The 18,677-nt window shown below is 46.9% G+C and overlaps 1 protein-coding gene across 1 annotated transcript in view; it reads right to left on the bottom strand.

The window, feature by feature from the left end:
- ACVR1C (activin A receptor type 1C) overlaps positions 1–18,344 on the bottom strand; it is a 223,047-nt gene extending 204,703 nt beyond the window's left edge. Inside the window, exon 1 of the mRNA XM_063933699.1 lies at positions 18,092–18,344. Coding sequence (XP_063789769.1) covers positions 18,092–18,173 — 82 coding nt within the window. The 5' untranslated portion in view covers positions 18,174–18,344. The remainder of the gene's footprint in view (positions 1–18,091) is intronic.
- Positions 18,345–18,677: the final 333 nt, after the last annotated feature.

The following is an 18,677-nucleotide window of genomic DNA, read 5'->3' as shown; positions in this document are numbered from 1 at the left end:
GAAAGCCTCACCGCTGTGAATCTTCTAGCGATAGCGCTAGCGATCACTTTCTTCTTTCTTCTGGTCGTTGCCCGGCGATGTGCGTGCGCATAGCGGGCACGGCGCATGCGCATTTCTGACCTGTTCGCACTGCAGCGATGAACCGCAGCGTGCGAACGGGTCGGAATGACCCCCAAGGTTTTGCCCAACTACTAACAAATTTGCTGCTACGATCAGGTCTGAATTAGGCCCATGGTGTAGGAACTTGCATAGAATATAGGTGGGGTGCAAGTAAAAATGTTTTGATCAAAATATGAACTTCCATTTAATTTTATAAGATTACATCCCATTCATCTTACATTGTTGCAAGCTCTCAGGGACTATGGGGGTGATTCAGACCTGAACACTGCTGTGCATTTTCGCACAGCGGGCAATCAGGTCATAGCTGCGCGTGCACCGCAATGCGCACGCTCGTCGGACAACAACAATGGACATCGCAGGTCAACGACAGGATGGTGTGAAAATTCTGATTGCACTGGCGTTTGCAAGGTGATTGACAGGAGAAGGCCGTTCGTGGGTGGTAACTGACCGTTTACTGGGAGTGTAAGGGGAAATGCAGGCGTGCCCAAGCGTTTTCAGGGATGGTGTCTGACGTCAGCTCCGGCCCCGATCAGCCTCTTCTCATCGCACTGGAGGAGTAAGTCCTGGGCTGCGCAGAGACTGCACACAGTGGACTTTTGCAGCTCGGAATACACATGGAATCGCACACTTACACAGCAAATAAACACTCCCCCAGGGGCGGTGACTATCTGACCGCAGGACAGCAAAGTTAGAAGCACGGCGATCAGGTCTTAATCACCCCCAATAACTGCATAGTTTACGCAGGAATACAGCACAGTAAGGACACGTGAAAAATGTTTAGACTGAAATTATGAAAATATGTTTCAAAATCAGCACGTATGGAACAGCTGCAGCTGTTACAAGCTGATAAGTAACTCCAGTTTATTAGCTCTTGCAAAGTTCTCTGGAGGAGTACAAGGATAAAGGTCATAGGTTCAAACAGCACAGCCTGCCAGTTCTAGCAGTTATATTACTCTGCTAGGATACACTTTTACACACCCAGGCTCACCATAGGTAGATCTAGGCCTATGACGTGATAGCCTAAAGATCTATGGGGGTCATTCCGAGTTGTTCGCTCGTTATTTTTTTCTCGCATCGGAGCGATTAGTCGCTAATGCGCATGCGCAATGTCCGCAGTGCGACTGCGCCAAGTAAATTTGCTAAGCAGTTAGGTATTTTACTCACGGCATTACGAGGTTTTTTCTTCGTTCTGGTGATCGTAATGTGATTGACAGGAAGTGGGTGTTTCTGGGCGGAAACAGGCCGTTTTATGGGTGTGTGCGAAAAAACGCTGCCGTTTCTGGGAAAAACGCGGGAGTGGCTGGAGAAACGGAGGAGTGTCTGGGCGAACGCTGGGTGTGTTTGTGACGTCAAACCAGGAACGACAAGCACTGAACTGATCGCAGATGCCGAGTAAGTTTGGAGCTACTCAGAAACTGCTAAGAAGTGTCTATTCGCAATTCTGCTAATCTTTCGTTCGCAATTTTGATAAGCTAAGATTCACTCCCAGTAGGCGGCGGCTTAGCGTGTGCAAAGCTGCTAAAAGCAGCTTGCGAGCGAACAACTCGGAATGAGGGCCTATGTGTATTAAGATCCAAACTGAACAACCTGCTTATTCAGTAAGCAGGCACATTAGTGCCAATCAATGTGTTCAGCTGATTACTAGATACATATATACAGATTATGGTCATAAGATTTTTAAATATATCATACTAATAATCCAATTAATACTGATAATATTTTTATCATGATTTACAGTGGTTTATGCAACATATACAGCAATGGGTTTCAACAGTTTGGTCAAACGCAGCCAAACTGCACAATACAGTGGTTTCAGTATATGCAGCCAGCAATACGATGCAATTCATTAGCATTTAGTAATTCTTATATAAATTGATGGATAAAAATAATAAGAATTTAGACTCCTTGCAGTTTCAGTGACCCATAAACAGTTATCTTTGCTACATTTTCTAACTGTATGCAGTGTTGACATATGCTGTGGTTAATAAATTATTAATCTGCTTCACTCTATAAACTTTACATGCGCTCAGCAGTGAAATAAAGGTCTTGGTCATTGAAGAGGTTTGCATAGACAGAGGTAGCTGTAAACTAAGCTTTGATGGACAGTAAGAAAGGTTCTGGGAATATAATGCTATTAGTAGATGAAGGTGTTTGCGATCGAGTGCTAATGTGCTACTTATAAAAAGGAAACTCTTTAAATTAATGTCACAATTGTTTATATTATATATATATATACTATCCCAATGAAACATTCTCTCATGTATCATGAATAGATTTAATTCAACATCATAAAAAGAACATACATCAGGTGAGGTGATTATAACATTGTTTCCCATGTATATGAGAGAATGTTCACCTTGGATAACTTCATCCCGATATATCTGTTTGGCTTGTTATTCTGTTTTTCACAATTATATGCTTTTTTTATACGCTTTTTTCTCTGTTGTACCAATATAATATAGTTAATGGGCGGAATGGGGTAGTGGTTAGGATTACTGCCTTACTTCACTGAGGACATGAGTCAAATTCCTGATGAAGGCTCATCTGTGTGAGAATTGACCCTAGCGTGTATTTGTGTTCATGTGACAGGAAACATAGGGGCAGATGTATGAAAGTGCGCTGTGGTTTCTGCTGACCACAGCGCATGTAAACCATGCATTTAACACAACCCCCTAATGTATCAACGGCGTCTTAACGCCGTGTGCTTCACCTGCTGCGCACCCCCGCCGCTTACAGCTTCCCCGCAGTCACCAATGGGACACGAAGGGCAGAGGCAATGTATGATTGCCTCTGCAGTCACTTTACGTCTCCTAAAGCCGCCGGTCCGGACCGCCTCCCCCAGGCAGGCGATGTGTAGTTTAAGCATTGATGGATGTTTTGTTTTTTTGTTTTTTCACAAAAAAAACTTTATCGATAGAGGACAAACAGTGCCTCATACCGCCAGCGGTGCATGCGCATGCGCACACACTGCGGCGCCAAGACCAGCCGAGCCGATGTGGAAGGTGCGCTATCGCGGGAGAGGTTCGATAACACCCTCCCACATCGGCGGGGGCCTCAATAATACATTGTGACGGCGGCAGCAGGCGTATCACCACGATAATGTGGTGATACGCCCCTGGACATATACCGTCCGTTAGGACTTTTTTATACATCTGCCCCATACAGGACAATTCAGAGGTAAACACTAACTGACCAACGCTGCATGAAAATATGCAAAAGATGCAGGAAGTGTCTGTAGATAAAAGATGTCCACTATAGACTTTTGTGATCCACTGGTGTGTCCTAGGACACAGCAAGAGCCGTCCGAGGCCAAATGTTTTGGTAGGCCAATATATACTTCAGCGCCCCTGAAGTACTTTTATGCATGCGTAATAATACTCTACAACATTACCTTGTCTGCCCTCCTGGGTAGTGCCTGCCCGGAAACTCGCAAAACAGGAAGTGCTATTGGCGCCAGTGTCCAGCACCGCACCGCACTACAGTACAGTGAAGAAACTCCAAATAACTACAGCTTCTGCCCTTCTGCTATTAATATATAGATAGTACAGTAGAGTCAGTGAATGCAGCCGAAGGTCATTGAGGCACAGATGGTGCCTCGTACCCCAGTAATGCTGCTAGTTCTTAGTGATTTTACAAGCTGAATACTGGATCAGCACAATTGAGCCGGTTCAGAGTGAGTACTATACAAGTACTATGCCAGTTTGCATAGTTCATCTTGTGTGATTTCCTCATATATTACTGCAGTACTAAATAGCAAAGCCAAATTCACAAATCTTACAATGCAATAGCCAGTGGTAGTCATTTTCATATGTTCAGCAATGTGATAGCAATCCCTTTCACCAGCAAAAATGTATAATGCTTCTTATAAATATGTCCTAATATTAAAAGCACATACAACAGAAGCTATCACTTAAGGTGCATACACACGGTGCGATGTATGCTTACGATTTTGACTATATAGCCAAAATTGTAAGGAAAGTTAGTGCAAATCGCACCGTGTGTACACAGCTTGCAATACCGATGCGCGGCCCCGCGTATTCAGTATCGCAAGAAAAAATAGACTGTGCAGGCAAGTCAATCTTGACTATATTGTGTCCAATCTAGTACAAAGTATAGTCTAAATTGGAAACCTAGTCAAAATTAAAAGTACAGATAGACAAAATCTGTGCTTCTAAGCTCTGGGAGAGTTCAAGGGAAATCGCATAGTCAAAATTGGAGATAGTCAATATCTCACCGTATGTATGCACCTTTATATTAAAAAGAGAATATTAATAAATCATATGTTCACAGTTTACAGTTACTGAGTCATACTTGCCTACTCTCCCGGAATGGCCGGGAGGCTCCCGAAAATCGGGTCACCCTCCCGGCCCCCCGGAAGAGCAAGCAAGTCTCCCGATTTGCGGGGTCCCCCCTGCCCGTCCGCCCACTTAGTGTGTAAAGTGGGCGGTCCGGGCAGTCGATGACGCGATTCTTGCTGAATCGCGTCATCGTAGCCACGCCCCCTGCAGTGTAATGCCGGTGATCGCGGCATTACAGAGTGGGGGGCGTGGCTTAAAGGAGGTGTCACTGTGACCCCGTCCTTTCTCCGCCCCCGTCCCACCCTTGCTCCGCCCCTGTCCCGCCTCCGGTCACCCCCTCCTTTACAGCACAGCCTCCCCTGCCCGCCCGCTGAGCCGACCTGGCTGCTCTCTCCCGCAGAGAGCAGCCAGAATATCGGTAAGTATGTACTGAGTTATGTATTTTGTTGTCTAGTTTAAAAGGACAATAAACTGTTTTAAAAAGCACAGGATCTTTTATGGCTTCATGGACCAATTGTCTGTTGCTATACAGTATAGCAGTATTTCAAGACAGAACAATGCAGCCATTACTCTCACTTAAACAAACAGTGGTTTACCTAACGCATACTGTAAATGCTGCATATTACCGGTATTGAACTGTTGTGCAACTGATTCTGGCGACTGTAGATCAGCAGATGCTCTGGAAGGGTTCTTATGAGCCAAATCCAGAACTTAGGGGGACATGTACTAAGCAGTGATAAAAGTGGAGGAGTGAGCCAGTGTAGAATTTACCCATGGCAACCAATCAGCAGCTCTGTATACTTTTATAGTATGCAAATTATAAATGTTACGTCAATGCTGATTGGTTGCCATGGGCAAATTCTCCACTGGCTCACTTCTCCACTTTTAGCACTGCTTAGTATATTTCCCCCTAAGTGTCAAGTTCAGGATACATGGTGATAAAATTCCAATCAAAATGGCACCAAATCATGTCTTCAAGTCCCACTACCCCCCACTGCACTGGGGATGTGGGAAGAATCTGTGAGGGTTCCCCCTTTTCCAAGGAGACAGAGAACTCTCCACAAATATGGAGTCTCCCACACACTTCAGAACAGTAGGCAAGTATTGTATGCAGTCATTATGACCACGTTCAGGATGACAACATTTACAATGAAAACAGCAGGCTGAATTTGATATACGTAGTTACAATTTTGACACGTTGACAACTGCTAAATTTCAACATTAGAAATGTTGACATTGTCATAATGACAACATTTCCAGGAGGGTTAGGGTTACCACTAGGGATAGGACTGCCTTTAGGGTTAGGAGTGCTGTAAGTTTTAAGGTTGCCTTTGAAGGGCAGTTAAAATAGCTTTAGGGACAGAGGGCCTGATTCATATGTGGCTTGAGTTGCTATCACTACTGCTTACATGGCAGCAGTAGTGATAGCACTAATATGGTAATGTATCACGCCTACTGCTTGCATTAGTGATCTGAGCGGCATCCTAGGATGCAGCATCGGATGATTTCTGATACCAATGGTCAACTGTGTGACCCATGGGGTTGCACAAGCCGGCTGCCACAGATCCAACATGCAGGGCTAGATGCATCATCGCTTGGAAAGTGATAAAATGGAGAGTGAAAAAGTGACAGCCAATCAGCTCCTAACTGCCATTTTTCAAACACAGTCTGTGACATGGCAGGTAGGACCTGATTGGCTGGTACTTTTTCACTCTCCATTTTATCACTTTTCGAAGCGATGATGCATCTAGCCCACAGACTTGGAAACTCCGTCTTCTGACTGAGATCCTGGCAGAGATGTCGCAGACCCTCCCTAGATGTGCAGTAAGGGGCCGGCGCAAGTGCAAAGTACCGAACATCGGTAATAAATATTATGGTGTGCTACCCCAAGGCAGTCCGGCCACACCAAATCCAGGAGGCACCACACCCCAAACTCACACACAGCTATAATAATTATATCTACCCTGCACCCTGTACTTATACTTAGTATTAGAGATCTCCAGTAATAGAGACACCTTGACGTGGCCTGGAGGCTTATCATATTTTTTGCAAAATATATGTAACCAAGATCTCTAAAGTTTCTATTACCATATAGTGTGCAGGTCTTGCTACTAATAACCCTTGGGGTGCGTGAGAAAAATCCTTTTGTTTTTTCTTGTCTAAGCCCATACCATCACAGCTTTACAGTAGTTGGCCAATGGTTGTGGTATACACTCAGAAGACTACAGCCTTAGGAGACCGAAGTTACTCCAGAGATGAGTAACTACAGTACAGATAGATACACTGAGTTTCCAACTACATAATGAAGTAAAAGGCAAAGCTCAGAGTGCAGTACAAGAGAATGGCATTGAGCCCTACTAAAGGCATCAAAAGGGAAGATGGCAATGATATAGCGAGCCGAAAGGAAGCTTGTGTAAAATCACCATACAGCGCCTATGTTTCTTACCAAATAACCTCTTACTTATTAGAAAAAGGTAGTTGAAACCAGATGGAAAGCAAGGTGGAATTAGCCATACATCACACTGCGTGTGCTACAATTAACAATCACTCAGGTGACCCTACAACCCAAACCACCATGTGTACAAATCCTTACCATTACTCTATTAAAAAGCGTTGCAAACCAAACAGGAAACAGCATCTCTATTAGGTCTTTTTAAGTCCATTTTATGCTCTGATTTCCACTGTCGTAGGGAACAAAGTTAAAGGCGCTTTATGAACCAGGCCAAACCTACAATAACAATTCCAGGAGAAGTAGAGAAAATATTCTTGACATGGCTCCTTACTGCTGCATACCTTCTTCAGTCCCCTCCTCAGTTAGTTGCTGCTTCCCTACTACAGTGACTCGTTCTTAATCGATGTTGGCTTTCAAGGGCTAAAATACACATTAGCTAACATTTAAACAGCTATCTAAAAAATCATCTTAGTAAATGTGTGTTTTAGCCTCTGAAACCCAACATCGATTTAGATCGTTATTAATTGATTTAAAATGGATGAAAATTGGCATTTAGTTAATAAACCCCAAAGAGAAAAAATAAGATTTTACACCTACCGGTAAATCTTTTTCTCGTAGTCCGTAGAGGATACTGGGACTCCGTAAGGACCATGGGTAGACGGGCTCCGCAGGAGACATGGGCACTTTAAGAAAGACTTTGGATCTGGGTGTGCACTGGCTCCTCCCTCTATGCCCCTCCTCCAGACCTCAGTTAGAGAAACTGTGCCCAGAGGAGACGGACAGTACGAGGAAAGGATTTTTGTTAATCCAAGGGCAAGATTCATACCAGCCACACCAATCACACCGTATAACTTGTGATATACTAACCAGTTAACAGTATGAAAACAACAAAGCATCAGTCCAAGACCGATGAAAACTATAACATAACCCTTATGTAAGCAAAACTATATACAAGTCTTGCAGAAGAAGTCCGCACTTGGGATGGGCGCCCAGCATCCTCTACGGACTACGAGAAAAAGATTTACCAGTAGGTTTAAAATCTTATTTTCTCTAACATCCTAGAGGATGCTGGGACTCCGTAAGGACCATGGGGATTATACCAAAGCTCCCAAACGGGCGGGAAAGTGCGGATGACTCTGCAGCACCGATTGAGCAAACAGGAGGTCCTCCTCAGCCAGGGTATCAAACTTATAGAACTTTGCAAAGGTGTTTGACCCCAACCAAGTAGCAGCTCGGCACAGCTGTAGTGCCGAGACCCTTCGGGCAGCCGCCCAGGACGAGCCCACCTTCCTAGTGGAATGGGCCTTAACCGATTTTGGTAACGGCAATCCTGCCGTAGAATGCGCTTGCTGAATCGTGTTACAGATCCAGCGAGCAATAGTCTGCTTTGAAGCAGGGCCGCCGACCTTGTTGGCTGCATACAGGACAAACAGTGCTTCTGTTTTTCTGATCCTAGCCGTTCTGGCCACGTAAATTTTCAAAGCCCTGACCACATCAAGGGACTCGGAATCCTCCAAGTCACGTGTAGCCACAGGCACGACAATAGGTTGGTTCATATGAAAGGAAGAGACCACCTTAGGTAGGAATTGAGGACGGGTCCGCAATTCCGCTCTATCCATATGGAAAACCAGATAGGGGCTTTTATGTGATAAAGCCGCTAATTCCGAAACACGCCTAGCCGAAGCCAAGGCTAACAACATGACCACCTTACAAGTGAGATATTTCAACTCCACTGTTCTAAGTGGTTCAAACCAATGTGACTTAAGGAAACTTAACACCACGTTAAGGTCCCAAGGCGCCACCGGAGGTACAAAAGGAGGCTGAATATGCAGTACTCCCTTCACAAAAGTCTGTACTTCAGGTAGAGAGGCCAATTCCTTTTGAAAGAAAATGGATAAGGCCGAAATCTGAACTTTAATGGAGCCTAATTTTAGGCCCAAATTCACTCCAGTTTGTAGGAAGTGAAGAAAACAGCCTAGATGGAATTCTTCCGTAGGAGCATTCCTGGCCTCACACCAAGAAACATATTTTCGCCATATTCGGTGATAATGTTTAGATGTCACGTCCTTCCTAGCCTTTATTAGCGTAGGAATGACCTCATCCGGAATACCTTTTTCCGGTAGGATCCGGCGTTCAACCGCCATGCCGTCAAACGCAGCCGCGGTAAGTCTTGGAACAGACAGGGACCCTGTTGCAACAGGTCCTGTCTTAGAGGAAGAGGCCACGGATCTTCTGTGAGTATTTCCTGCAGATCCGGATACCAGGTCCTTCGTGGCCAATTCGGAACAATGAGTATTGTTCTCACTCCTCTTTTTCTTATTATTCGCAACACCTTGGGTATGAGAGGAAGAGGAGGAAATACATAGACCGACTGGAACACCCACGGTGTCACTAGGGCATCCACAGCTGCCGCCTGAGGATCTCTTGACCTGGCGCAATACCTTTGTAGCTTTTTGTTGAGACGGGACGCCATCATGTCTATTTGGGGACTCCGTAAGGACCATGGGGAATAGACGGGCTCCGCAGGAGATAGGGCACTTTAAGAAAGCTTTGGAATCTGGGTGTGCACTGGCTCCTCCCTCTATGTCCCTCCTCTAGACCTCAGTTAGATCCTGTGCCCAGAGGATGAAGGGCGCACTGCAGGGAGCTCTCTTGAGTTCTTTGCTACAGAAAGCATTTTTTTTTTGGATTTTTACTTTTTTACAGGGAGCACTGCTGGCAACAGGCTCCCTGCATCGAGGGACTGAGGAGAGAGAGGCAGACCAACTTAACTGATAGGATCGGCTGCCACGGCTACTGAACACCATTAGCTTCAGAGGGGGTGAACACAGGTTCGTCCTGGGACGTCCACCCCCGGAGCCGCGCCGCCGTTCTCCTCACAGAGCCAGAAGAGCAGAAGCAAGAAGACGTCTCAGGCGGCAGAAGCCTTCAGCTACACAGAGGTAACGCACAGCACTGCAGCTGTGCGTCATTGCTCCACATCACCTCACACACTCCGGTCACTGTATGGGTGCAGGGCGCAGGGGGGGGCGCCCTGGGCAGCAATAGTAACACCTCTTGGATGGCAAATAGGTATATACATGTACAGCTGGGCACTGTACATGTATATAATTGAGCCCCCGCCATTTTTTCACGATTTTGAGCGGGATAGTAGCCCGCCGCCGAGGGGGGCGGGGCTTCTCTACCTCAGCACTCACCAGCGCCATTTCTCTCTCCACAGAACGCAGAGAGGAAGCTCCCCGGACTCTCCCCTGCTTACACACGGTGAAGGGGGTTTAAAAAGAGAGTGGGGGGGGGCACATAATTGGCGGATACAATATAATACAGCGCTGCTGGGGAAAAACATTCTGTGTTGGTCTCCAGGTTGTTGCGCTGGGGTGTGTGCTGGCATACTCTCTCTCTGTCTCTCCAAAGGGCCTTTCAGGGGATACTGTCTTCAGAAAAAGTTTCCCTGGGTGTGTGCAGTGTGTCGGTACGGGTGTGTCGACATGTTTGATGAGGAAGGCTCGCTAAATGTGGAGGGGGAGTGCTTGAATGTCAGGTCGCCGTCGGCAACGCCGACACCGGACTAGGTGGATATGCTAAATGTCTTGAATGCAAATGTAAATCTTCTGCATAAAAATTAGACAAGGCTGAAGCTAGGGATCAGTCAGGTAGCGAGCCCGTGCCTGTCCCGGGGGAGCCAGGACCTTCAGGGTCTCAAAAGCGCCCCATATCCCAGGTCGCTGACACAGATACCGACACAGATACTGACTCTAGTGTCGACTATGAGGATGCAAAATTACAGCCGAAGGTGGCAAAAGGTATTAGGTACATGATTATTGCCATAAAGGAGGTTTTGCATATCACGGAAGAACCCCCTGTCCCTGACACGAGGGTTCACATGTCTAAAGGGAAAAGGCCTGAGGTCACGTTTCCGTCCTCATTTGAGCTAAGCGAATTATTGCGAAAAGGCTTGGGAATCTCCAGATCGGAGACTACGGGTTCCCAAAAGGATTCTCATGGCGTATCCCTTTCCACAGAAGGATCGGATACGATGGGAATCTGCGCCTAAAGTAGACAAGGCACTGACACGCTTATCCAAGAAGGTGGCACTGCCTTCTCCGGATACAGCTTCCCTCAAGGATCCTGCTGATCGCAAGCAGGAAATCACCCTGAAGCACATTTACACACATTCAGGAACTATAGTTAGGCCGGCCATGGCGTCGGCCTGGGTTTGTAGTGCTGTCGTGGCATGGGCAGACTCCTTATCTACGGAGATTGACACCTTAGATAGGGATACCATCCAAATGACCATGGAGCATATCAGAGATGCTGCCTTGTATATGAGGGATGCTCAGAGAGACATTTGTTTACTAAGCTCTAGAATAAATGCTATGTCTATTTCTGCTAGGCGGCTCTTGTGGACCCGACAGTGGACGGGAGACGCCGACTCGAAGCGGCATACGGAGTCATTGCCGTACAAGGGGGAGGAATTGTTTGGAGAAGGCCTCTCGGACCTAGTCTCTACTGCTACGGCCGGTAAATCAAATTTTTTACCTTATGTTCCCCCGCAGCATTCTAAGAAGGTACCGCATTATCAAATGCAGTCCTTTCGTTCCAATAAAAACAAGAAGGTACGAGGATCGTCCTTCGTTGCCAGAGGTAAAGGTAAGGGAAAACGGCTGCACTCAGCTAGTTCCCAGGAGCAGAAGTCCTCCCCTGCTTCCGCAAAGTCCACAGCATGATGCTGGGGCTTTCCGGGGGGAGTCAGATCAAGTGGGGGCACGTCTTCGTCTTTTCAGCCATGTCTGGGTTCAATCACAGGTGGATCCCTGGGCAATAGAGATTGTTTCCCAGGGATACAGACTGGAATTCGAAGACATGCCCCCTCGCCGGTTTTTCAAATCGGCTCCGCCAGCTTCCCCGTCAGAGAGGGAGCTAGTGTTAGCGGCAATTCACAAATTGTACATTCAACAGGTGATAATCAAGGTTCCTCATCTTCAGCAAGGAGAGGGTTATTATTCATCCCTGTTTGTGGTACCGAAACCGGACGGTTCGGTCAGACCCATTCTAAATCTAAAATCCCTGAACCTGTACTTGAAGAGGTTCAAGTTCAAGATGGAATCGCTCAGAATGGTCATCGCCAGCCTGGAGGGAGGGGATTGGATGGTGTCCTTGGACATAAAGGATGCGTACCTTCATGTACCGATTTCCCCCCCTCACAAGGCGTTTCTGAGATTTGCAGTACAGGATTGTCACTACCAATTTCAGACGTTGCCGTTTGGTCTTTCCACGGCCCCGAGAATTTTCACCAAGGTAATGGCGGAAAGGATGGTGCTCTTGCGCAAGCAGGGGGTCACAATTATCCCGTACTTGGACTATCTCCTTATAAAGGCGAGATCTCAGGAGAAGTTGCTGTACAGCGTGTCTCTGTCCGTGAAGACGTTGCAGAGGCACGGTTGGATTCTCAATTTGCCGAAATCCCAGCTAGTGCCTGCAACGCGTCTGACCTTTTTGGGCCTGATTCTAGACACAGACCAAAAAAGAGTTTTTCTTCCGGTGGAGAAGGCTCAGGAGCTCATAGCCCTGGTCAGGAACCTTTTAAAGCCAAAAAAGGTTTCGGTGCATCATTGTACAAAAGTTCTGGGGAAGATGGTGGCTTCATACGAGGCCAGCCCCTCGGCAGGTTCCATGCGAGGACCTTCCAATGGGACCTATTGGACAAATGGTCCGGGTCCCATCTACATTTGCAGAAACGGATCACCCTGTCTCCCAGGGCCAGGGTATCTCTCCTGTGGTGGCTGCACAGTGCTCACCTCCTAGAGGGTCGCAGGTTCGGCATTCAGGACTGGATCCTGGTGACCACGGACGCGAGCCTCCGAGGTTGGGGAGCTGTCGCACTGGGAAGAAATTTCCAAGGTCTCAGGTCAAGCCTAAAGACTTGTCTCCACATCAATGTCCTGGAGTTAAGGGCCATTTACAATGCCCTACGCCAGGCGGAGAAATGGCTTCAGAACAAACCGGTTCTGATTCAGTCGGACAATGTCACGTCAGTGGCTCATGTAAACCGCCAGGGCGGCACAAGGAGCAGAGTGGCCATGGCAGAGGCGTCCAGGATTCTGCGCTGGGTGGAAGGCCATGTAAGCGCGCTATCAGCAGTGTTCATCCCGGGGGTGGACAACTGGGAGGCGGACTTCCTCAGCAGGCACGACCTGCATCCGGGAGAGTGGGGACTTCATCAAGAAGTCTTCACACAGATCGTGGATCGGTGGGAACTGCCTCAAATAGACATGATGGCGTCCCATCTCAACAAAAAGCTAAAGAGGTATTGCGCCAGGTCAAGAGACCCTCAGGCGGTAGCGGTAGACGCTCTGGTGACACCATGGGTGTTCAGATCGGTCTATGTGTTTCCTCCTCTGCCTCTCATACCCAAGGTGTTGAGATTAATAAGACTAAGAAGGTTCAGAGCAATTCTCATTGTTCCAGATTGGCCAAGGAGGTCTTGGTATCCGGATCTGCAAGAGTTGCTCACAAAAGATCCGTGGCCTCTTCCTCTAAGGCAGGACCTGCTGCAGCAGGGGCCCTGTCTGTTCCAAGACTTACCACGGCTGCGTTTGACGGCATGGCGGTTGAACGCCGGATCCTAGTGGAAAAAGGGATTCCGGAGGAGGTCATTCCTACCCTGATCAAGGCTAGGAAGGATGTGACATCGAAACATTATCACTATATATGGCGGAAATATGTTTCTTGGTGTGAGGCCAGAGCTGCTCCTACGAAGGAGTTCCATTTGGGCCGTTTGCTTCACTTCCTTCAAACGGGAGTGAATTTGGGCCTAAAATTAGGGTCCATAAAGGTCCAAATTTCGGCCTTATCCATTTTCTTTCAAAGAGAATTGGCTTCTCTTCCAGAAGTACAGACTTTTGTGAAGGGCGTGCTGCATATTCAGCCTCCCTTTGTGCCTCCGGTGGCGCCTTGGGATCTTAACGTTGTATTAAGTTTCCTCAAGTCACCTTGGTTTGAACCACTCAAAACAGTGGAGTTGAAATACCTCACTTGGAAAGTGGTCATGTTGTTGGCCTTAGCTTCTGCAAGGCGTGTTTCGGAATTAGCGGCTTTATCATACAAAAGCCCATACCTGATTTTTCACGTGGATAGGGCAGAGTTGAGGACTCGGCCTCAATTTCTGCCCAAGGTGGTCTCATCTTTTCATATGAACCAACATATTGTCGTGCCTGTGGCTACACGGGACTTGGAGGATTCTGAGTCCCTGGATGTGGTCAGGGCTTTGAAGATTTATGTGACCAGAACAGCTAGGATCCGGAAGACGGAAGCTCTGTTTGTTCTGTATGCGGCCAACAAGGTTGGCGCTCCTGCTTCAAAGCAGACTATTGCTCGCTGGATCTGTAACACGATTCAGCAGGCGCATTCTACGGCAGGATTGCCATTACCTGAATCGGTTAAGGCCCATTCCACTAGGAAGGTGGGCTCTTCTTGGGCGGCTGCCCGAGGGGTCTCTGCATTACAGCTTTGTTGAGCTGCTACTTGGTCAGGTTCCAACACTTTTGCGAAGTTCTATAAGTTTGATACCCTGGCTGAGGAGGACCTTGTGTTTGCTCAATCGGTGCTGCAGAGTCATCCGCACTCTCCCGCCCGTTTGGGAGCTTTGGTATAATCTCCATGGTCCTTACGGTGTCCCCAGCATCCACTAGGACGTTAGAGAAAATAAGATTTTACTTACCGGTAAATCTATTTCTCGTAGTCCGTAGTGGATGCTGGGCGCCCGTCCCAAGTGCGGACTTCTTCTGCAAGACTTGTATATAGTTATTGCTTCAAAAAGGGTTATATTATAGTTGGTCGGTCTTGAACCGAGGCTACGTTAATTGTTCATACTGTTAACTGGGTAGTTTATCACAAGTTATACAGTGTGATTGGTGTGGCTGGTATGAATCTCGCCCTTAGATTACAAAAATCCTTTCCTCGTACTGTTCATATCCTCTGGGCACAGTTTCTCTAACTGAGGTCTAGAGGAGGGACATAGAGGGAGGAGCCAGTGCACACCCAGAATCCAAAGCTTTCTTAAAGTGCCCTATCTCCTGCGGAGCCCGTCTATTCCCAATGGTCCTTACGGAGTCCCCAGCATCCACTACGGACTACGAGAAATAGATTTACCGGTAAGTAAAATCTTATTATTTGTCACCTCTCTCTTCTTGGCTATTTGTCATCCTTAATGTCAATGATATTCTATGCAAAACAGAGGGTGGAGCCAGACCCAGCAATCAATCTGATAGGGTAAGGAACATACCAGCAGAATTCAAAGAAGGAAACGTGTCCCAGACTGCAACAAAGTTGTGTTGTAATTCATAACGATCAATCTGATTCTAGTGCCGTTCAGAAAATGACCACGCTGTCTTCATACACTGAGCCTAAGGCCTGGACTATTCTCCGAGTGCTGTTCATGCCGCACAGAATTTATTTTTTCATTTTGTAGCTTAATCATTTTCTTTTATTTTCAGTTTATAAACATGTAACCATGAGCTTTATTAAGGCTAAATGATTGCATAGTCCATAGAGATGTACTGCTGAACACAAAATGGGCTGATGCAAAGCTGAAGTACACCCAATTGTCGAGCATTTTGTACATGTGGTGGTGGTGGTGGGGGGGGGGACTGGAAAAGAGCCTGTGGGTCGGCATTCCGACTTTTGAGCGCTCGGCATGGTGACAGCCGGGATCCAGAGCGGTGGTCACATGACTGCATCCCATGTGAACCCACAACCAACCTCTGTGCCTTCTGTGTAGTGCCCGGGCTCCCTACGCTCTTATCAGAACCTGCTGACCTGCTTTCAGGAATATCATTTGCACCAAGTATAGGGCTAGTCCAAGTGCATCCTGGTGACGGTGACAGCTATCAAACTAAGGGGGTCATTCTGACCTGGTCGCTCGCTGCAGTTCTTCGCAGCGCAGCGATAAGGTCAGAACTGCGCATGTGCCAACACCGCAGTGCGCCGGCACCGCAGTGCGCCGGCGCATGGCTGACAGCCGACGGCTGTCATTGCCTAGCGATCGCCTCTGCCTGATTGATAGGCAGAGGAGGTCGCTGGCCGGGAGGGGGAAGCACAGCGGCATTTGGCCGCCGTTTTGTGGGAGCGGTCTGGAAAACGCAGGCGTGGCCAGACCATGCGGGGGGCGGGCAGCAGCGGCTGCGACCCAGGCAGCTACAAGTAGCTCCCGGCCAGCACGCAAAAGCTGCGCTGGCCGGGAGCTACTCCTGAAGAGCAAAAGCATCGCTGCTGTGCGATGCTTTACACTTCTGCGGGGGGGCAGGGACTGACATGCGGGGCAGGTTACCCCTGTGCTGGGCATCCCCCCGCATGTCTGCGTTCCTGATCGTAGCTATGCTAAATTTAGCACAGCTACGATCAAGTCTGAATCACCCACTAAGTGTACGGATGGGGAGTTCCACCCGCAAAGATGCGTATATAGGTAAATATACATTTAGCTCTATGCATGCAATCCAGGAGAAACTGCGGCAAACTTCAATGCATCTCTGCATCAGCCACAAAAATACTCCTCCAGGTCAGCACTCGTACATAAAACTTTGGCACTCATATCTTTGCAAGAAATTGCTGTTTGTACACAAAATGCAAAAAATAAAAATGTCCCAAGACGGTCTGGTTGAATTGGCTGCAGACTGTATCTGTAAGATCAATCAATGACTCTGCTCCTCTGTCAGTGGTAGCGCAGACAAAGACAGGTTTATATTCCATGTCATAAAATGTCAGTAATCACACACTTTAAATGTTGTAATGACACTGTCATTTCCAATACACTACATCAATATAGGCTATACAATTTACTTCTACACACTCTGTTAACACAAATACACACCCATCAATGATAAATACTGGCAGGGCTATTTTGTGACCTTTTTTTAGAAGCTCTCTCCCTTAAGAAGATTAAACTCGGACTAAAGAGTTCACCCAACAGCAGCAGATTTAATCGTGTATACTGTAGCTCTCCCTCTCCAGCAAAGCCTCCAACACAGTGTTGTATTAATAATATAGTCAGTACTAACACGTTATACTTAAAAGTACTGTCCTGTAGCCTGTGCTGTGTCCTGAGGAGTAAATCCAGCACCAGTCAGCTAGGAGAACTCATGGTCCCCTCACTGGGTGGGCACACACACATCAAGCATAATACTAATGACCAGTAATGCCAGCTAGGTCATGCGAGCCTGTACTGGCGTGTAATACAATCTGTACCCCGTGCTTTATGTATTTATTATTATTCTCTGTGCTAGCTCAAACAATATGGCAGTCAGGTAAAACTCTATAGGGATGCTAAGATTGAGAGAGAGTGTGTGTGTGTGTGTGTGTGTGTGTGTGTGTGTGTGTGTGTGTGTGTGTGTGTGTGTGTGTGTGTGTGTGTGTGTGTGTGTGTGTGTGTGTACACAATATATTTACAATATATATATATATATATTTACAATATATATACAATATATTTATATATATTAAAATGTGTTAAAACAGGGATATTATTATTAAAATTGCCACTCTGCAGGATAGTGTTCTGTCTGAGGACAGGATGATGAGTGAAATGATACATACAGACGAGGTGATATCCAGTATGATGGGAGTATTACCTGGCCACAATCTTAATCTTATATAACTCACAGTATTATATAAGCAGCACAGCCAATCAGTCCACAAAACGCAAGTTACTGTATCATAATAAACAACTGGCTAAGACTAATTGTCAATATACTGTACTATAAAGGCTTATTCTCTCCTTTGTTAATGTAAGTCATTAACAGCCAAGCTGCTCTAAGTGCCCATCCATTAACAATTAGAGTTCAGAATACCCATACCTATTCATTAATGAGATACTGAGAATATTTGTTAATAAGCCATCCTAACTTGTTTGGGTCAGCAACTATCGAGTTAAAGGCACATACAGCAGGGAGGCTGAATAATATAACAGATAGTAAAGTTTGCAATGTTTCTGCTGGATGCTCCTTAGATAGGTTACACATGAGATAACAAACAATGCTAATTTCAAATCTAGGAATATAGAATAATATTATAAGCAGCCAGCACACCTGAGCTGTTCCCATGGCCCTGTTGGTTATTAGGCTATGGCCTGGAGCAGGTATGGTTATTAGTTATTACACATACAGTAGTAGAACCTGACACTGCTGCATGGGAGAAGTCCCTGAAGTTGGGGAGAAAGTCTCAGTACCTGTGCACAGAGTGACAGCTCCAAGCAGCAGCAACAGCAGGAGAGCCCGGGGCAGCAGGGGGAGAAGCCCGGAGGTCAGCATGGTGCCCACGCATCTGCAGGCGCTCGTCTTCCCCGGCTGGCTGGGGACCGTCCTCCCAGCTCCACAGGTGAGATGTACGAGCTGGGGCACAGAACGCAGCGGCAGCGGTAATAGGGCTCCCGGGCACTTTCCAAGCTCTGATCACAGCCGCGCACTCCTCCTCCTCCTGCTGCCTGCTGTCACTTACTACTATGCCCGGTCACATGGGGGCCGGCCTGTCACTTGCCGTCACACAATCCCCCTCACTAGCGGCACTCCTCACGCCTGTCATTCTTATTACATGGGCAATAACAACAGCAGCTCATAGCCTAATACTATTAGGGAATGCTTAAATAATAACTGTGATAGCTAACTAGCTAGATGGATCTAGAGAGAGAGTTAGATCATTTAAAAAACGATATTAAAACATAAATAAATATGACAAAAACAAATTGCAAACTCAAAAGAAGTATTTTTTTTCCTATTTTTTCCTATTGAGTCAAACTGTCTCATTACATGCCGCTG

The sequence above is a fragment of the Pseudophryne corroboree genome, chromosome 7 (assembly GCF_028390025.1).
Source record: "Pseudophryne corroboree isolate aPseCor3 chromosome 7, aPseCor3.hap2, whole genome shotgun sequence".
NCBI lineage: Eukaryota > Metazoa > Chordata > Amphibia > Anura > Myobatrachidae > Pseudophryne > Pseudophryne corroboree.
This window is presented reverse-complemented; position numbering and strand designations above follow the sequence as displayed.